Source organism: Lonchura striata, chromosome 20, assembly GCF_046129695.1.
Source record: "Lonchura striata isolate bLonStr1 chromosome 20, bLonStr1.mat, whole genome shotgun sequence".
Taxonomy (NCBI): domain Eukaryota; kingdom Metazoa; phylum Chordata; class Aves; order Passeriformes; family Estrildidae; genus Lonchura; species Lonchura striata.
In genome coordinates this window covers 7,633,109-7,653,338 of record NC_134622.1, presented here as the reverse complement: position 1 = coordinate 7,653,338, position 20,230 = coordinate 7,633,109, and the positions used below count along the sequence as shown (strand labels likewise).

The 20,230-nt window shown below is 56.4% G+C and overlaps 2 protein-coding genes across 3 annotated transcripts in view; one reads left to right on the top strand and one right to left on the bottom strand.

Moving 5' to 3' along the window:
* Positions 1 to 7,546: 7,546 nt before the first annotated feature.
* Positions 7,547 to 16,102, bottom strand: CRYBA1 (crystallin beta A1). Its single transcript, XM_077787648.1, has 8 exons — positions 15,890 to 16,102; positions 15,613 to 15,663; positions 12,795 to 12,867; positions 11,153 to 11,217; positions 10,131 to 10,249; positions 8,531 to 8,672; positions 7,994 to 8,136; positions 7,547 to 7,870 (listed from the first exon to the last, which is right to left on the bottom strand). The coding sequence occupies exons 1-8, from the start codon at positions 16,100 to 16,102 to the stop codon at positions 7,723 to 7,725; spliced, it is 954 nt and encodes a 317-aa protein (XP_077643774.1). The 3' UTR covers positions 7,547 to 7,722.
* Positions 15,832 to 20,230, top strand: part of MYO18A (myosin XVIIIA) — a 36,328-nt gene continuing 31,929 nt past the window's right edge. For both annotated transcript variants that reach the window (XM_077787524.1, XM_021550879.2), the window contains exon 1: positions 15,832 to 15,881. The gene's annotated coding sequence lies outside the window, so the exon portion shown is untranslated. The remainder of the gene's footprint in view (positions 15,882 to 20,230) is intronic.

Genomic DNA, 20,230 nt, shown 5'->3' with positions numbered 1-20,230 from the left:
GTGGGACAATGAAACTGAAATTCTGTACCTTGTGTAAGACGCTCGCTTTTCTGCCACGCTTAAACATTTGACTATGGATTGCCTACTCCATTTGATGTATCCAAAGCTATATAGTATAATACTGAGTGTGATACTATATAGTCATCATGTATTGTATCAGTCCAGGTTCAGAAATGTGTTCTTGGCCAGTCACAAATAGTTCTGTTTCACCTATAAACTTGTACCACCTCTGCAGGTGTGTGTAACTTTGAGATGCATAACATGTTTACAGATGTGCCCAACATCTAGTCCTCTGATGTTCCTATTTTTAATTCTGTTGAGTCTCCCAATTGCTTGCCAAAAGTTGGAATTGCCTCCAGCTCCACTGCTGAAGAACTGGGGCATTCCTGAGCTTTAAAGTGTTGAACAAACTGGATAATGGGGCTGGGAAAATGAAGGTGGAAGAAACGTTCTTTTTCCTTTATTATTATTATTATTTTCAAAAAGTTGAAGGCTAATAGCAAAGTTTCCAGTTTGTTTTACTGGCTTTAAGGCTCTGCTGTGTATTTATTTGCCTTGTGTAGTCACTTGTCGCCTTAAGGGCTGGGTTCCATAAAAAAAAAAGAAAAAAAAAAGACAAAACCACCCTGTTTTGCTTCCTTGGGGTCTGTGCTGTCCTGTACCCCTGCCCCAAGTCCGTGCTTGGGGTGATGCAGGAGTTGAGCAGCACTGACCCTGCGCCTCTAGGAAGGTCTGAATCGTGCTGAATATTTGAGGACTCTCATCTTGGCCTAGTCCAGTCTCTCACCTCAATAGCAAAAGAAATGCTGAGAGGAGCTCGGTTCACGCCATGGGTTGGGCTGGATTCCCCTGATGCTCATCTCTGTGGCTTTGCCTCGCCAGCGGGACCCATCCAGAAACACCCTCGGCAGCACCTTCTCTGCTGTATTTCTGACCATCCTCTGTCCAGATGTCTGTCTGTCTGTCTGTCTCCATGAGCTCCACGGCGTGTGCTCAGCGCTAAGCAGTTAGGAATTCCTCTCTCTGAGCTCCTGTAGCTCCGGCTCCCTGGTATTTCTGGGATAGACTATTGCCTAGAGCCAGGCAGGACCATGGAAGGAACTTCCTCGTGCTGTCGTGTAACTCACCCTGTCGCTGTCTGCAGTCCTCCCCAAGTCCTCACACAATTCTTAACTGAGCACTTATTAAAAATATCTTAAGATTTAATCTGTTTTCTGATTATTTTTGTGTAAACTTATAAAAAAAAAAAAAGAAAAAAAGGAAAAAAAAAACAAACTGAAATTGAGCTGTGACTAATTTAGCACATTGAAATAACGATAAGGTGTTACTGATAAGTCTCATGTTTTGTTTTGTTTGACTCAGAGTATTAGTACTGTAGCATAAACCAAATACAGCCTGGGAAGGGGAGCAGCAGCCTCCTGTCCTGGGTGTGCACCCAAGGGTGTCTGTGGGGGCGAGGAGCCGGCGGCGCATGTGCGAGCATCTGACTTGTGAGGAGAGCGAGCGTGTATTTATTTGTGCCATTGTTTCCATTACACTGAGTAAAGAAAGTTTTAAAACAAAACCCCTTCAGTACGTCTAGTATCAGAAAGCGGCACTAAGGGTGAGATCATGACCTATTTTTTTATTAGCTATGAAGATACTAATTCAGGTTAAGGCTTCTCTCTTGTTTCTGTTCCCATTGTGAGTCCCTCTTGTCTGGTTCCCTTTCCAAGCTGTTTATTGGAGTGAGGATTCCTGCACAGGCAGGGGCTGTCTCCTTTCTCCTCTGGTCATTCCCCACCTCTCCTCTGCCAGCAAGTTCTTTTGGGTGTCTCTCGTACAGGGTCTTGTGTAACAGAGACTGGAGCATGGATTGCCAGCCAGCTCCAGCTTGGCATCTGCTTGCTTTTTTTTGGTGGATCATGGAGTGTTTGTGTGCTCCAAGAGGTGCTTTCACAACTGCTCCATGACAGTGCTCTGGGACCTTCAGTCTCTGCTCTCTCCCACTCCACCCATTTGGTGGATTGGCAAAGCAATGGCTTTCAAGCTTTGCTTGGAGTTTGGTTTTGGTTTAAGGCCACCTCAGTGCTCTGTGAAACCTGGTAGAAATCCTCTGCCTCTGAGCAGTGGGTACCTCCAGGGCTTGGATTCTGTCACCAACCCACTTCAAACCTTTCTGAGCTAGTAAATCCCACTTTTTGCCTTTCGTAGCTGCTGTGAACTTCTTTGAAACGTGGAAAGAAACCCAATTCTCACTAGCTTGTGAGTCCGGCGGCTGGGAGCGGGTGATGGGTGAACCAGCTAGCTAAATGGAAAGGAAAATTGCTTCTTGCTAGGAAAAAAAAATAGGGGAAAAAAAGAGCTGGAAGTTGTGCTCCCAGCTGTGTGTGTAATTAGTGCTTTCACCTTCAAGGGAGTGTTACAATAACACCATAGTGTCCTTTCCCAAGTGGCCAGTGGGTGACCTCAGGGACATCTGGGAGTGATGGCGTTCACAAGCCAGAACCGCTGATTGTTTTCCTGTGTGTCCAGGTTTTGATCTTGATTCAGTAAATTGCTATGGTGTCCCAAGCTTTCAGGAGTCTGACCCTCTCATCCCTAGAAGACTTTTCTGTCCGTCCATCCACGGTGATTTGTTTTTCTTACAGAGGCTGTTTACAAGGGAGCTGGTTGAGGTTGGGAGGGGAGAGAACAAGGATTCACCCACTTTAAAGCTGCTGCACGTTTTCACACTGGTGTGTAAGGCAGGAGAAGGGCTGGTGTGGTGGAGTAGCCAAGAAAGCCAGAGTAATTCTGGCATTGGGCACCACCAGAGTGTTTTTCCATGTGGGAAAACCCTAGTGCACACAGCTGGGAAGCAGGAACCAGGGCTGGTGGGAAGGAGATCTCCATGTGCTGCCTTCCAGGGATTACAGAGCTTCAGAGGTTTGCCCAGTACATGTTATACCCCAGGATCAGGCTGGCTCCTCTGTCCTGCCCCAGGTCCTCTAAAGCAGCAGGAGAGTGGAGCTGTGGATGTCTGGGGAGATGAAAGAGCCCTGTGGTGGCCTCGTGTCCTGGGCATGAGCCCACTCCCTGTGCTGGGACTGGAGCAAGAGTCCTGCCTGTGCCCTCACCAGGGGATGCTGAGCTGGATTTATCTTGACTGTTAATCAGAAAGCTTCATACAACGTGTCCAGAGCTTCATAGTGTCCAGAGCTCTAAAGCCATTTTGTAAGATAGCAGTGTCCCTTTTCTACAGCCTTATTAAAGAGTAGAAGATCTTTAAAAGGAGAAAACAAACAAACAAAAAAATGTGCTCATTTCTTTCTGTGGTATGAAACTTGTGTACTATGATCTTCTGAACATTTAGCAAAAATACAACTTACATTTTTCTTAAAAAAAAAAAAAAAAAAAAAAAAAATCCCCAGCCTGTCTGCTTTCCATACGGTCTTTCCTCAGGTGCTAAATAAGGGTTCCAAAAATGGATACTGCTTTAGGAGTTTCTGCTTTATTCTTAAAATACATATTTTTTTGCTTAGGTGTTGTAAAGATATTTTAACAAGAATTTTTTTTTTAATGTAAATAAGATTGTGTCTTTAATTTTTATCTCCTTTTTGTCCATATTGAATAGTCTAATTTTCATTTTTGAGAAGGACCCTCTTATGCCCTTCCCCGAAGACATTTCATTAAGTGTTGCTGCATTTAAGAACGAATCTACAACTGTTCATTGTCTTGGATTAATGCTGATGCTGCTGCTATAAGTAACCCTGAAAATCAAGAATGTGTGATGCACTTTTGTTTTTCGTTTTTGTTGTTTTGGTTTTTTTTTTTTTAATATGACCATGTAGTTCCTCTGCAGATAGCTGAACCCTCCTGTAACACAGCCACTAACTGGGGGAGCGTAGGAACTGGGGGAGAGCTGGGGTGTAGGACAGGGGTGGACCTGATTTTGGTGCTGACCTATGGGAATTTCTATGCAAACGCAAGCAAAGGAGAACTCTTTAACTTGAGAGAACACTGTGCTTTTTAAATTTTTATTATTTCTTTTGGTTTTTTTTTTTTTTTCTTTTTCTCTCCTTCCTTTTCTCAAGCTGCTATTGGAAGGGTAGTGCAAATCCCTGAGGTTTTCAGCTTCTTCCTCCATGGCTGGTGGTGCAGGAAAGGTGCCTGAGTAACTTGTAAGGTAGAAGAACCTCAGTCAGCTCTTGTCTCATCTCTGGTTTCAATATATTTGTTTTCTATTTGAATTTATCTATAGAAGGAAATTGCTCATCTCTAAAAAAAGATCTTTTGAATGCTTTATCTCAATGTGAAGTTAACCAGCAGTATTAAGGATTGCATGGCCTCTTGTCCTGCCCTTATCCCAGTGCTGGCGACCCACCAGCTCCTTCTCTACCTGGGGAACACTCAGTGCCTGGGCTCAGATGTTTTCCAAGAAAAAAGTCAGGTGAAGCCATCCACCCAGCCAAAACCTGCCAGTAGAAGGCTTAGGGAGCAGTGGAGTGATGTCTCACTGCATCAAGGCACTGCCGTGAGGCACAGGCAGGTCCAGAACCTCTTCTCTTTATGGGCCACACCTGGACCATGGAGGGGGATGTGTACCTTGGAGGAGGAGTTTACTGGAGGGAAAAAAGGGATTTTACTTGACTATTTATAGAAGATCCTCTAGGAATATAAAGTACCTCTCTGCAAAGTGGAGGAAGAGTAAGGAAGGTCTAAAGTCGTGTAGGAAAAACACTTGGGGATTACAACTGCCTGGAAAATAGTCTACAAATACATAGGCCAGAGCTTTCTGCCTGTTTAGTTAGTTTTCCCAGCATCCGTTTATTTCTTTTTCAGACAGCGTTTGCTCTTTTGCACACCGAGGTGTGTGTGTACATCTGACTCAATGTGCCTTGCATGTGTGCTTAGTCTTTCTGGAGAGAGGTGGTGAGGTGTGGGCTGGGGACGTGGCTGCAAGGGCCACTCCCCATCCACAGGCAAGGGTTCCTTAGTGTCCCAGTGACCCTCGGGATCAAAATGAGACCTGGACTCCAGCCTGTGTAGTGGCTGTCTTACTTTGGGGATGATGTCCTGTGCAGCAGCACCTGTGACTTCAGAGGGGAGTGGGAGGGAGAGAAAGAAAAGCTGCTTCGCTCTTCTGTGGACAAAAAATCAGCATTGCCACGGTTTGTCTGCAGAGCCAAAACAAGCCGAGGTCTGGAACCGGCTTTGCTGGAGTTCAGGCTCTCTGTGGCACCATGATCCCATTATCCAGGGGATTTATTCCCTGCTAGGTTGTGGTTCTTGTTTCTGTGGGGTTTACAAGATTTTTTTGTAAAGGAGGAGGCAACACGCCTTGCTGAAGTTAAGAAATCCAAACGCTTGTGTTTGCAGTCAGTGACTCAGAACTCCAAGCTGTGCAATTCTGGGTTCTCCATCTCCCGCCCCAGCGTGTGATGATTCTGTCCGAGTCTTTCTGTACTTCTGCCACAGTAAATGTGAAAGCTTGCTTGCATTATTTTTTAGAAATGCATTTTGCACACTCGAGTTTCGCTGAAGCTCCGTGAAAAGGTTAGTTTGAAGCAGATGAATAAAGCTATGCACATGTTTTGAAAGTTTAATTTGTGTCTCATTACCAGAAGTGACTTATCTGCCCTCTTTTGCATTCCTGTGCTGTCATTGCCTCCATTCTCTTCACCATCTCGGAGGGTATGATGTAAGGTGACAGTTCTTTGCTGACAGCTGTAGCAGAAAACTGGCGCTTCTTGAGTTTTTCAGTAGCCTTTCTCTCTCCTTTGCTTTCTCTGTATCTCTCTGTATAGCTATATAAATATATATATTATTTTTTTATTTTAAAGAGCCTACTTTAGTAATTGAATCGGAGGGAGCGGGGTGTGCTGGCTTGTGTTTCAGATACACTTTGTGCTGTCGGATGAACCCAGTGCCCTTTTTGTCTCCAGGGAGAGCGTGGTGGTGGCACCCACTGGTGTCCCCATGGGGACAGGGAAGCCCCCACGCAAAGCAGTTTTTGAGAGGGGATGGAGACCAGTCCACTGCGCTGCGGGCCAGTGGCGTGGGCAAACTCGAGGCTTCTAATGACAAAATGAACCAAGAGGAATCCTACTGCTGTGTGTTCCCACTGTGAGGCAGGAGGGACGGGGTTCTTCACTATCCTGCTGCGAGGCTGGAGTGGGGACTGGGTTCCCTCCAGCCTCAGGGGTGAGAGCTTTATTTTGGTTTCGTTTTCATGCGTTAGGTGCATTGGGTTGCAGGTACCACCTTTGGAAACATGTTGCTTAGCCCAGAGCCTGTGTGCGGGAGATTTGGGGTTTTGTGGCGGGAGAAGGACCCTGACAGCTTTCTCCTCCTGTTCCCTTTGCCATGGCAGAAATTTGTACTAACTTGACAGCTTTTTTTCATACAGAACAGGGCTGCTTTTCTATCTACCATCACACGTGTACTTAGACACCTTCAGCAGCTTCCCAGCTGCTGAAGGTCCTCAACTTGTTTACTGGGGGGACTGATGCCCCTCTCTCCCCCTTCCCTGAATATTTCAGTGTTAAGGGCGGTGCGAAACAACCGCGAGCTGGGGCTGGAGAGATCCCTGCGGGCAGAGCCGGGCAGGCTCTGTCTCCTCTCCTGCCCCCCTTCCCCATCGATAAGTTCTCATTTCCTTCCTGGTTTGTATTCAAATCGCTGCGAGGGGTTGTGCTCTACCTGCTCAGGAGCTGAATTACCTCTGACCTGCGGAGAGGGGCAGCCCCTCTTTGGTGTCGATGTTGTAGTGTGCGACCACACGGATCAGTAAAGGTAGTCTTTGTTTCCTTCTCCCCTCCCCGGTAATTTCTGATTAGGTTCATGCACTCTGTGTGCCCAGCTGGAAAAGCGTAGGCGTTTTCCCAGTGGTGAGAGGGTGGCTAGAGGAGTTTAGTGTAAAACCTGCTGTAGCTGTGTCTGGCGCAGCCCCTTGCGCTGGTGTGGGTGATGTCACGGACTGTAAGGATAGGTAATGTCCATGAGCTGTAATGGCATGATGTATCTTTACCAATGATGTCATACTTCACACTAAATGTTTAAAAAAATATTAAAAAAAAAAAAAGAAAAAAAAAAAAACCTTACCTGAAATTTTGTTTATTCTGCACCAACAGGTCTTCAAAATTTATCCAAATTTTATTATTTTATCAGGAAAAAAAAAGAAATTTGTGTAGATCGAATACGTTAAGACAGACAATAAGTGATGTAAATTGTTGAATAAAAATTTTAAAGTTTGCGGGTGTCAGTGTGACTTCCTTTTTTTCATTTTCAGGGAGCAGCCTGGGTTTAGAACACAGAAGCCTGGCAGTGCTGGCTATAGAGCCCATGAGCTGTGTGTATGCTGGGGGGGTGGATCCAGGTGTCCTTTACTTTGTCTGGGGAAGGAGAGGGCAGGGAGGGAAAAAAAACAAGGGTTTTTGTTCAACAGTGGGTGTCTGAACCTTCCTCAGTGTGAGCTCCACCTCGCTTCAGCCCAGCTTAAAATAAGTAGGAAAGAGTCTGGTCCCAGTTCCTGGGATGGGGATGTGCAACCTCAGTCCCAAGCACACACCAAGCTGATTTATCTTTTTCTTTCAGTCACATTTATTGGCAGTTGTGGCGGTCGGTACCGTTTTGGGAGTGTTGTTCCATAAGCAGTGGCAGTACGAGAGGGGGTGGTTAATTTTGGGAGGGGAGTATTAGCACCAAGAGGGAGCCGGTGAGCTTTGGAAACCTTGCAGAGATGTACTGGGAAGTGGGGAGCTACTGCTGGACACGCCTGATGGATTGGATCTGGGAGGTCTGGGCGTGTGAGCCCCACTCTCTCCAGTGCTTGTAGTCTCCACCGTGGTGGTCAAACTCCAGGACGTACTGGTAGCCACGGTAGCCGGGATACTGGTAGCACACCCAGCTGGAAGAAGAGGACAAAGAGGTAAGCAGGGGGTTACAGGGCGTCCCCCTCCCACCGCGGTGGCACAGTGATGGCAGCAGATTGTCCCTGCTGTTCCTGTCCTCGTCGTGCTCCGTCACTTACGCGCCACACTGGATCTTCATGGAGCCCACTTCGTTGTTGGCCCAGCCCATGGCCTGCAGCGAGGGGTAGTCGTCAGCAATCTCCCACTGGCGGCCGATGAAGTTGTCTTTCTCAAAAATGGTGATCTTGGATTCCTTGTGATTCTGTGGGGGAGAGCAGGGGGTGAGGGGGAGGTGGTGTTCCCTCCCCAGCGTGGGTGGGAATGGCAGGGCTGTCACTCCCCATGGCATTACTCAGAGGGTTCCTGGAGAGGAAGATGTTCAGACCCTGGTTGGTTTGAGTTTTCTGGGTGGCTGGGAGCTATCAGCTATAACACAGCTCCTGTTTCAGGCTGGCTGTCCCTTAGCTCTAGTCATCTACAGCTTGCCCAGAAATTCCCTCCAAAGCTTTCAAAAACAGGAGAGAAAGAGCAAATCCTGCTAGGCTTGCAGGGGGAAGTGCTGAGCCTGCCCCTGGCGTAGCTGTGTTTTCCTTTCCTAACCTCCCTGCCGTGGCCTGGGGCATTTGAAGGGGATCAGAGCTGCGTGGGACACTCACAGCGGAGCAGACGGGGCGGAAGGACATCAGGCGCTCGATGTGGTAGGCGTTGCTGCCACTCCAGGCGTCCCAGCGCGGGTACTCGCCCCTCTCCAGGATGAACTGCTGCCCGCAGAAGCCGGTGTGCTCGTAACCGACCCAGCTGCAAAAACAGAGCCAGGGCTGCCAGGGCTTCCTGCAGCAGCTCGGGGCATCCTGCTGGGAGCTGGCATTAAGGGCAGGATGTAGGTGCAAGGAGGAGGTTGGGGTCTGGCCTCTGCCCACAGGTTGGGAGGAGAGGAAGCGGTGCTGGATGTGGGCAGAGAACCCAGGGAGTGGGAAACTATCTGGTGCTGCAGAGGCACCCACAGAGCGTCCCTGGCTGCAGTGGGAGATCTGGGGGCCCATCCTGCACAGGTGGCTCTTCCCCCTGGCTGCTCTGTCATCATTTATGCAGACCAGCATCACTTCAGGATGCCCCAGCTGGCCTTTTCTCCCAAAGGCCTCATTTCTTACTTGTTTCCCAATTACAACCTGACACTGTTGGACCTGAATTCCTGATGCCCAAAGCAGGCAGAACCCATCTGGCTCTGAGCAGAGAGCAGGGGCCTATAGCCTTTCCCCTTGCTGCCTCCCCCTCTTGCTGAAAACAAACGAGGAGAGGTGAGTGGGATGCCTGCACCCTGCAGGACACATTTTGCAAGCCCTGGTGCTGCCCACAGAGCACCTGCCTGTCCCCAGGGTGGGGATGTCCCCTTAAGGAGACAGGACAGAACCACAGGCAGAGCAGGGAGAAGAGCCTAGGCTGGGGGTTGGAAGGTGTGTGGCACGGGCTGTGCAGTGCATAGATCCCCTACTGATGGGGTACAAAGGATGCTGAGGGGGTTAAGTGTTTTCTGCCACTGACCCAAACCAAGCCCCAGTGCCATGTCCTGCAGCCAGCCCGCCCTGTGCAAGGGGAGCAGCCTGATTAGGAGCACGTCAACTGGAGCAGGGAGCTGATCACGCTGCTGTAATCCCATTAGCATTACATGTCCTAAAGATAGCAGCACAAATCTGTCTCGTCTGCTCCCCGCCCCGGTGGGATGCGCACCGCGGGGACTGTGCTGGTCCGAGCTGCTCGGGAGGTGCCTTGCCTGTGCCAGGGAAGATTCCCACGAGCAGGGAGAAGCCCAGCTCTGCTCCCTACCCCCTCAGGACCGGAGAAGGAAAGGTTCTGCCCTGGTCTAGGAAGCTGTGTGGTGGCAGGGAAAGCCCAGGACAGAGCAGGGCTGGGGCTTGGCCAAGAGGTGCTTCAGGACGGGGACCAGGCTGAGCCAGGCCACTCACTGAGCACTGACCCTCTCTGTATCTTTGGGCAGCAACCCTGCCCCAAACCTGACTGGTCCAACACTGCAGGAGGCATTTTTTGGGTGATGCCAAAGGTGTTACCACTGTCCTCTGGCCCTCTCTCTGTATCAGTGCTGCTTGGGGTGGGCTGCACTACCCTGGCACGGTGGGATCCCCCCATGCCTGCCTTCCCTTGGCTGTGATGCTTGGCTCCAGCAGGGACAGTTGGGCACCCCTTTTCCAGCCAGCCCGCCTGGGGAAGCACCCAGTCCGCTGGCAGCTGGGTACTCACGCGCCACATTCCACCTTCAGGGAGCGGATGTTGTCGAAGCCACATTCCATGATGTTCGGACAGGCCGAAGTGAACTCCATCCTCTTGCCCTGGAAGTTTTCTTGGTCGTACACGGTGATCTGGAACGGAGAGCGAGCTGCCGAGTTGGAAACTGCCCAGCAGCGGCCCCAGGCATTTCAGCGCCTCTCGGAGGGAGGCTCGGTGAGGGAGAGAGCCAGCGGAGGCTGCACCGGGCACCCCTCTGGGCTGGGCACAGCCCCGCACGCCTCCGCGTCCCTGCACTGCTGGCCCCGCCACGCCTGCCTTGGTGTCGGGGAGCCGCAGGCTGGCCCCCGCTCCGCTCTCCTGCTCACCCCTGCGGAGATCAGTTCCCGGGGCAGCGCTGCCGTCCGGAGAGAGGAGCGGAGCCGTTCTGGGACGGGCGGGTGGCAGGGCTGTGGCTGGCGGTTCTCCCGGCCTCTGCTCCGAACGCTCTAGGGCAAAGAGGATTAACGGGGGAAGGGGCGAGGGGCACCTCCCTGGGGGGCTGCGGTTGATGCTTTCCTCTCCCGCGACAGCTCCAGGCTTCGACGGGATGCTCCTCGCTTGTGCACGTGTTTCTCCTTTCCCTCTCAGCTCCCTCCCTTGCCAGTAGCCCTGGGGCTATTGCCAGACCCCTTGGGGCTGCTCCCCACTTTGCTCCGCAGTGCCCACTGTCCATGCTCACCCTGTCTGCACGGACAGGGGAGGGCAAACAACAGCCGGTGGCTTTTGGGGGTTCTGCAACTGCCTGTCACGGGATGGCTGGTAAGAGCTGGCCCGGGGTGCTGTGGAGAGCCTTATGAAAAACACCCGGGAGGTATTTGAGCAGGCAGGAGGCACATTCGCATGGGCAGAGGACAGGGGTGCCTGTTTCCTGTGCTCGTCCCTGTGTTACTGCCTGCTGTGCAGCTTTCCTGGCCCCGGAGGATGGGCTTTGCCCTTCTTTCTGTTCCCTACCTGCACACAGGGAAAGGTGAAATACAGGGAATGTGAGATCATACCTTCCACGGGCCCATGGGAACAGGCAGAGGGTTTGTCTGAGCCATCTTTGCTGCTGGATCGGTGTCTGGAGAAGGAAGGAAAAGCCATTTTTACTGCAGCATGTCCCTGTGCATCCCTGCTGCCCACTCGTGAGGCTGGGGGCACTCTGTGCCACCCACCCACAGCGCCTGTTCGAGAACAGCTGCCCCACTGCTGGGGACCAGCCACACCAGTCACAAGACCCTCTTGCCAGCCCAGGATGGGGAATGGGACATGGTAGGGGGCTGTGGGACACATCCAGAGCAAGGTGCCCCCTTCTCACTGCTGCAGTGCCCCTTCCCTCCTCCCTGCCGTGGCATGGAGCCTGTGCACCCACCAGGCCATAGCACCCAATCCCCCTTTCTCCTTCCCTGAGGTCAGACCACAGCTAGGAAAAACACCCCTGAGCCAGAGCAGGGGGCTTCGGTGGGCACGGTCTGCCCTGTGCCTGGCAGTGTCCAACAGACCCACCTGATCCCCTCTCCCTGCCCGGTGTCCCCTGGGAGGCACGGTGGGCTCCCATGGACAGCCCTGGCTAATGGTGGGAGATGCCAACCGGCGTGCCGTGCCAGTGGGTGCCAGGAGTGGGGTGCCCTGCTGCAGAGGGGCTCCCAGCCCCCCCGGCTGCCAGTGGGGACATGTGAGCCTGTCTTATGCCACGGAAAACAGCGACGGTCCCTCTGGGCGTCCCTCCTGCCACCAGGCGGGAGGAAGGGTGTCTGCCCGGCCGTCTGGCAGCACAGGGGTGAGGTGGGAGAGGTGCGCATCGGTCCAGGACTCACCTAGCTCAGGCGGGTACTGCTGCTTCGCCCATGTAATGTTTGCCTACTTCAGCGGCTCAGCTTTTATAGGGTACTGCTGGCCGGGAACCGGTGCCAGCATTTGCAGAGCCGTCAGCACAATGCTTGCTCTGGCATTGTCCTGCTGATCCCCGGAGATTTCAGCTGCTCATCCCCATGGTCTGAACCACATTCTTAGGGAAAAAGAAAAAAAATTTGATAATAATAAAAAAAAAAAAATAATCGAGGCGGCTGTTTGCACAGATAATCTTGGGCACAAATGACTCAACGATTTGACAGCGCTGGCATTTTCCACGGGCAATGCACCGCGCCGTCACGGGGTGAGCCTGGGGGCTGGCCTGGCCCTGGCGCCAGTTGGCACCGTGGGGACAGCGGGGACACCTCCCCGTGAGACCCTGCGTGTGGTGGGCACAGCAGGGTGTCTACCAGGCACTTCACTTCACCAGCCAAAGCATGTTCCCTGTCACCCTGCGGCCACGGGCACCCTCCTCCATCACGGGCAAGGAGGTGAGAACTGGCATGTCCCCACGGCCACAAGGCTCCACACAGCACTGCCACCACCACAACCCCACACATGGACACGTGTGGACACGCCGTGGCCTTGGGGAGGCCTCGGCCCTGCGGTCACCCCACAGCCAGCAGCCCCACAGGCCCCTCGTCCTGCGGGGCTCCCGTGGGGCGGGCGCTGCAGCCCGGGGCAGCACGGCGGGCACAGCCCGGGCCGTCGGGGGTCACGAGGCGAGCGTGGCGGCGCGGGCTGCTGCCTCAGCGCATGGCTGCCAGCACAATGCTCGCCCTCGTCTGACTGCCCCTTTTGTCTCACCGCTGGGCAGGCGCGGCCGCACAAAACAAAGCGCCCCGTCAGCGCCGCGGCCTGGCGCCCGGCCCGGGGGACCCTGTGGGGGCACACGGCGAGGTGGCACCCACCCAGACAGGCCTGGTGGGGCTCAGCGGGCTCCTGGGGGACCCTGCTGTGGGCAGGATGCTGTCCTGATGGGGAAGCTGGGGTTTGTGGGGTCCTTCCCCCCATCGCTGGGATGGGGGTAGGTGGGATCGGTGTCACTGGGGGGATCACTGTGACACGGAGCCGTGCGGCTGCACCACTGGCACGCCAGCTGACAGTACCAGCACATCCCAGCAAATTTGGGTCAGGGAAGGGGAAGGGCGGAACCTCCTGTCCTCTGCAAGGATGCCAAAGTGGGGGGTTGGTGGTGGGATGCTCCTGCGAAGCCTACCCAGCACAGTCCCTGTGCACCTGCCGGGGGCATCCTGGCGAGGGGAGAGGTCAGCTTGGAGCTCACTCCAGCCCCTCGGACATGCCCTGGTCACGGCTGTGTGGAGGCTTTGCCCGGAGCCTGGTGCCACTAGAGGGAGAGCTCAGCCCGAGCAGGATGGGTCACCAGCGGCTGTACGGTGGGTGTGTGGCACTGCACACCCCTCTGCGCCCCGCACAGACACCTGCCTCCCCTTGCAACAGGAAAGCCGTCTCTGGCTGAAAAACACCCCAGAGCAAAGCCTGGAGCTGGCAGCCACCCCAAAACAGTGGCAAGGTGGGGGGAAAGCCCCCCCTGCACAGCCCAACTCTGCTCACGGCTGGGGATGCAGACAACAGGACCCCAGTATGGCCCAAGCTGTTGCAGACCCCCCAACCCCTCACCCTGCTGGTGGGGCAGGTGTCCCCACCAAGGACCTGGGAGCACAGCAGCAAGTGCCTGGGGAGCCAGTGATGCTGGCGGGTCCACAGGTTGTCCAGAACAACTGGTTTTTCTAGATCCAAGAGACTATAAAAATGCAGTGACCTATTTAGGGAACCCCGCGGTGCTGCAAAACAGATGCTTCCCCTCCCAGCCCGGCTCCAGGCCCTTGTCCTGGCCAGCCATGTGCGCCTGCCAGGGGTACACAAAATACCACTGGCACCAGAGCTCTGTCCTGCTTCTCCATAGAAAACCCTGGGCAACACAGAGAATTTCCTTGGATGTGGGATTTGCTGGTGCCTGGGGAACTCTCTGCCAGGGAGAGCTGCTCAGGGCGACCCAACCTGTTTCTGACAAAGTCAGATGGGATCATGTGGACAGGAACAGCTGGTCAGTTTGCTGGAAAACACAGGGTGTTTAGCTCTGGGGATGCGGCAGGAGAGTGGCCCCAGTGGGTGGCTGCTGGTGGCAGGGCTGTGTGGCTCTGGGGACCCTGTGCTGTCCCACAGCTCGGCAGTTCCAACCGGCATCAGCCCATCACCACCTGCCCAGCGTGATAAGGAAGCAGGAGCTGCCACAGGCTGTACGTGGCTGTTCACCCGCCTGTGACGGGCAGCAGGGCAGACGTACAGCCACACAGCGTGTCCCCTCGCCACCGCAGCTGGAAAACCCTCCTGAAAGCTCAGGCGGGCTCTGCTGCCCTTCCAGATCACTCGACCCCATCCCTGCTCTCCGCATGGCTGCGGCTCCCTGCACTTGGTGCCACGTGCCTGGGACAAAGGACAGTGTGACAAAAGCAGGCGGCTGTGCTCACTGCCGCCTTCCTCCGCCCCTGCAAGGGCTGCATCTCCTCCACCACTGCATCCCTCGGGCCGGGGCCCAGCACAGTGCTCCTTGCTGAGCTGCCAGCTTGCTCTGCCCTGCCCCATGTGTCCTGCTCTGCTGCTGCTGTGGGACCGTGTCCTGGGCATGGGCTGTGGGCTGGAAATCACAGCCAGCTTTACCTCTGTGAGCGAGTGGGGCTTGTGAGACCCAGACAGGCGTGTCCCAAGAGTGGCTCACAGCCTGATGGTAGGAGAGCCAGGACCATACAACTCAGCCAGCAACGGTAGGATTGCAGCAGGGGTTTGGAGAGAGTCCCCTTGGGCAGGGGACTGTCCCTGTAATCTCCCTGAGCTTCCCAAACAGAGATTGAGCACTGCCTGAAAATTGCTTTTGGAAAGTGCTTGTGGATACCTCTCTCGGGGTTCCCTGTTCCCAAAGCTCCACTCCAGCTTCCCTGGGCCCAGTTGCTCCCACACCCCATAGGAAGGGAGGTTGTCCCAGCACTCATATGGCAGAGCTTATCCTGAAATCATCTGTCCCAGGATTCTCACTGTACGTGACCAACCACGGCGTGACGTCCCAAAGCTGGACACCAGTGGAAGGGGTGTAACAAAGACTGTGCTGCCCTCGCTGCTGGCTGTGCTGGGAGATGCTCATTGTTAACCCTGGGCTGTCTCCTGGGCAGAGCAGCCACTGTCCTCACAGTCAGTGTGACAGCCCTCGCTGGGGACAGGTGCTGCGGGAGAAGCTGCAGAATGGCTCCACAGCCAGCTCTGCCATGGCCAGCTTTGTATTCCGTGCACTGGGGCCAGCAGGCACCCATCACCCTGCTCCAGCCGGCAGCCTGGAGCCTTCCCTGCCTGGATCCAGCGCTGTTCCTGATGGGATTCTTCCGAACAGGAGAACCCCAGGAGTGCGTGTGTGCATTGTGCGATGGGGCTGCGTGAGCACCAGGGCGAGCTCACAACATGTGAGTGTATCGGGGGGCGGGGGGTGTGAGTGCGGGGAGTGCGGGATGGACGGAGTGTCACCGAGTCACACCGGGGGAGCGCACACACCGTCTGTGCGTCTGCGGGGGGCTGCGGGGCCACCCCCGGTGTGCGCGGGCGGTTGCGGCGATACCGGCTGCGCGCCGGGCTGCGGGCGCCGGTCCGTGCGGTGGCTACAGCCGGGCTAGGGGGTTCAGCGGGGCTCCCGGGTGGGCAGCACCGCCTCTCCGCTCCGCTTCTCCCCGCGGCGAGCGGAGCCGCGCCCGGCGCGGCGGGCGGCGCGCGCAGAGCCGGCAGTGCCCGCCCCGGTGCGGGGCCGCCCCGCCCCGCCCCGCCCCGCGCCGCCGCCGGGGCCCGGCACCGCCGCCGCCGCCACCGGGCCCCGCTCCGCCGCCGCCCCGGGTGAGTACCCGCCGCCACGCCACCGGGACCGGCCCCGGCCGCCCGCACCGGCACCACCGCCCGGCGCGGGGCGGGCCGCGGCGGCATCGCCCCCCCGGCGGGCCGGGCCGGGCCGGGCCGAGCTGCGCCGTGCCCCCGCGGTTGCACAACTGGAGGTGGGTGGCGGGGTGGGTGCGGAGCCCTCGGTGCCGCCCCCCGGTTGCGGGCGTGGGTGTGCGCATGGCCCGCTCTTGTCTGGCAGCGCCCGTGCAGCCCCCGGTGTCACTCGCGTTTGCGTGCGTGTGTGTGCGTGTGTCACCTTGTGCAGGGTGTGCTTCTGCGTGCGGTGGCCCCGCGCCAGGTGCTCCGCGCTGGGTAGCCCAGCACCCGCTGCAGGAGTCCCCAGGGCCAGCCCCGCTTCCAGGAGAAGCCGCTGGCCTGGGCCTTTCCCACACCGCCGGGGAATTGCATCCCAAGCCATTAGCCCGGCTCGCCGCTAACCGCATCCCCCGGTGCCGCTGGCACCTGAGCCACCTTTTTAGAGTGACAGGGGTGGGTGGCACTCGGCAAGCTGCTGTGCTGGGGGTGGTGGCGGCTCTCAAGGCTGTGCCCACCCCAGTGCCTGTTAATTTTCCCGGAGAGGAATATACGGAGCATCGGGCGAGGGCTGGGACGCGCGTCCCTAAATCGTGTGGTTTCCAGCCGGCCTGTGAAATGCAAATTGTCTGGTCAGCGATTGCCAGAGCTAAACTTAGGGCAATTACAGGAAAGTGTGGGCACATGGCAGTGTATTCCTACACCCCAAGGCTGGCCCTGGCACTCTGGCACTGGGGGACCACTGCCCACTGTCCCATCTCAGCTGCCATCCAGAGCTGGGTGTTCCCACAGCACCTGCATCAGCCCTGGACTTTGCTCACTGACGAGCTGTGGCTCGGCCCTTCACCTTTGCCGTGGGCTGGGCCACGCAGGGAGCCAGGCTGTGAATTTGGGGCCAGATAAGGGTGATGAGGCAGCTGTGCTGAGGCGGCTGCAACCCACCTGACCCCTCCAGCTGGTTATGGAACCATATCTCACCTGGCAGCCCTGCCAAGATCCTGCCCCACTACCTCTGGGTCTACCCTGTAAGACCTCTTGAGCTGTGTCATTGCCCAGCTTTGGGGCAAGGTAGGTGCTTGCGCCCCATGCACCCTCTTGGCCTGGGGTGACCCCTCGTAACCAGTGTGGGTCCCCTTTGCTGTTGGACATGGGTTCCTGCAGCAGGAGGGCCTGAAGTCCTGCTCTGGGGAGAGCTGGTGGCACATCCTGGCTGTGACTCGGGTAGATCCGGGATTGTTTTCCTCTTGACACATTGCAGCGTTGTCCATAAGGGAAGGCAGAGAGATTTGGAAACCCCCTAAATTTCCTTGTTCTGTGGAAAACTTGTGTCCAGTAAGGAGCCATCATGCAGGTCAGCTCCCATTTGCCCTGCGTAGGAGCTGGCCTGGCTGCTCGGAATCGCTGCCAGCAGCTCCCGCTCCCTGGCATGGCATCATCCCTTCCTGGCTGGGCATAGCCAGGGCATGAGGTACCCCAGCATGGTGTGCCCAAGGAGGGGACAGCCAAAGTGGTGTGGGAGCACAGCTCTACTGCTGCCAGCATCAGGGAGCAGAGCGGGGAGGTCAGGCGACCGTGAAACTTGCCGTGCAGGTCCCTGCGCGGGAGCGTGTCGGACGAGATTGCGTCTCGAGGAGGGAAGGAGTGGCTGGGAGTTTCAGTGAACGCCTTCCTCCCTGCCTGGAACACCCCGGCGCCCTGGCAGGGACACAGGGGCTCACGGCTGTTTGGGGGGACATGGGGGAAGGTGCATCCAGCTCCTGCTTGGGCGGCTCAGAGGGGACTTTTGGCTCGGGGAGCGTTGAGATGTGTCTCCATTTCTGCCATCTGGCCCTTCCAAGGTGACGTCCTCGTCTTTTGCCAGCCCAGTGGCACAGCAGCATCCTCGCGTGCGATCCCGGAGCGCAGCCGGCGCCGGCGGGTGCCTCTCCCTTCCCTGTCACGGCTCATGCACGCCGCTGCCCCAAACACGCCTGGCCAAGGGGAGTCCCGGAGCAAGCCCGGGCTGAGTCAGGGAAGGCGAGTTGGGTCTGAATCAGAGCGAGGAGACGCTCGGCAGCCACCTCCTGCTCACGGCATCGGGCTGCACCCATCCGTGGCGGGAGGCTTCTTGGGGAAAAGGGAGCAAACCACAACGGCATTCCACACGGGCTGGGGACATGGGTGCAGGGCGGATGCTGCGGTCCTTTCCCCAGCCCACACAAGTCTCCCTGCCCCACTGCTGCCCATTGTGGCCCTGCGTGGGGCACACGTGGCTGCGGCAGTGGCCGCCAGCGCTGCCTGATTAGCGATGCGGCTGGGAACGCTGTTCCCCCTTTTTGTTGAGCGTACAAAGGCTGGGAGGCAGCCTGTGTGCTGGGAGAGAAACCACCGAGGACAAAGAGCGTGCTGGCCGCCTGTCTCCTGGCGCCGTGGCTCTAACCAGCACCTGCCTGGCGAGGGCCTCTGCTCCAAGGGACCCCCAGAAGGATCCCAGCAGCCCCCTCCCTGCCGTGGGGTGAGCACTGGGTGCTCCCAGGGGTGCAGCCCTTTTGTACAGCTTCAAGGATGCCCAAGCAGCTATGGGAGTGGTGGCACGTGTCATGCGGGGGGACAGGAGCAGGTGCAGGTTGTTTCCTCCTTGCCATTGTCTGTGCTGAGGCCCTGGCACAGGGGAGCAGCCCCCAGCATGGCACAGCCATGGTGCCCTTTGTGGCAGCACCTGATGTGGGTCTTGAGAAGGAGCTGTCCTGTCCCCTGGTTCGGGTCAGGGATCACCCCACTGCCAGCAGTTCTGGGAGAGGAGAAAGGAAACGGGTTGTTTTCATGTTTTGGGGCTCTGCCCTTCCCAGGTCCTGCTGTGGGTCTGAGTCAAGCCCCAGTTGCTGCAGGGAGGGCAGAGCAGCCAGAGCCCTGGGGCTGGGTGGTGTGGCACAACTGTGGCAGCCCTTCTGGCCATGGCCAGGAGCCTTGCAGCTGCAAGCCTGACCTTGTCCCTCAGGCTGCTTCCCCTCACTGCCTCAGAGGTATCACACACCCAACACTGTGCCATGGCTTGCAGGGCTCTGTCCTCACCTGCCCTGTGGCCAGGCCTCTCTCGGGCACATGTGCTTCTGTCCCAGCCCCGAGGGGCAGGGAGTTCCCTGCCATCCCCGTGTGGCTTTGTCAAGGGGAAAATGGGTTTCCCTTGTCCCACTGGGTGTGTTCAAGGACAGTGGAGACCATGTGCCCTTGCAAGGAGATGGTCCAGGCAGTGATGGTGATGCAGTACTGATGCTGTGCTGGAGCCAAGGTGCAGCTTGGCACAGAACAGCACATCCATGCAACCCGGGCAGAGCCTGCACTGCCACCGTGGGCAGCGCTGCTCATCCCTGTGGCTGCCCAAACCTCATCCCCACACCCGTCGGAGAGCTCTAAAGCAGATGCTTCAAACGTGGGGAGCTTTCCTGTTGTCCTTTGTGCTGAGGTTAAGTTCCTGTGCAGTTTCCTGCCCTGTTATATATAGCTGTCAGCCCGTCCTGCGGGTGCTGCCAGCCGCCTGCTCCACTTTGGAGTTGTTTATCCACAGCCCAAGCGTTCGATGGAGGCTGGGGGGGGCTGCCTGTTACCCCAGGGACAGAGGAGTGCTGTAACACCCCATGCAGGGTGAGGCTGTGGGTGCCCCCAGGCACGGGGTGTCCCCAAGCACTGGGTGCACATGGGGTTTTCCAGGAGGGAGCTGTGTTTTCTGCCCAGCCATGGTTTTCCCACTGGCACTGGGTGCTCCCCCCCGCTCTGCGCAGGATGCCCAAATGAAAGAGCCACTGTTCCTGGAGGTCGCCGGCAGCGTCACGAGCCTCTGCGTCGCCCTGGCTAAAATTAGACACTTATCAGTGTTGGGAGGGATGTGATTTTACAGGTTCCTGTTTATTAGAGCAACCTTCGCTCCAGGCCGTGTTTCCGGCTCCTCCCTGGTGGGGACACTGCCCACGGCAGCCCCTGTGGTTTGCGGTGGCCAGAGCTGGGATGAGCAGCAGAAAGGCCTCTGTTTCCTCAACAAGGGGCTTTTGAACAGCAGGCAGGACGTTGGTGGTTGGATTGGATGGGGGTTTTACCCTGGGGAGTGTCCCTGCCAGCAGAAACTGCTGCAAAAGCCACCAGGATATTTTCTTCCCTGCCCACCCAAGCTGCTCCAAAAGAGCTCTTGAGGTGCTGAGGGTCTTGCCTGCAGTCAGCTCTACTGCCAGGCACTGCCAGGCTTCTGGGCTTCTTTTGGGGCAACCCTGGGGGTACAGGGCCATCCTTGTTGCATCCCTGGG

Coding starts and splice junctions, on each gene's coding strand:
- CRYBA1 (XM_077787648.1), bottom strand. CDS start 16,102: ATGCGCACACCCACGCCCGCAACCGGGGGGCGGCACCGAGGGCTCCGC. Junction 11,218..12,794: donor GCGGCCGCGCCTGCCCAGCG/GTGAGACAAAAG, acceptor TTCCTTCTCCAG/ACACCGATCCAGCAGCAAAG. Junction 8,673..10,130: donor CTGAAGGTGGAATGTGGCGC/GTGAGTACCCAG, acceptor CTGTTTTTGCAG/CTGGGTCGGTTACGAGCACA.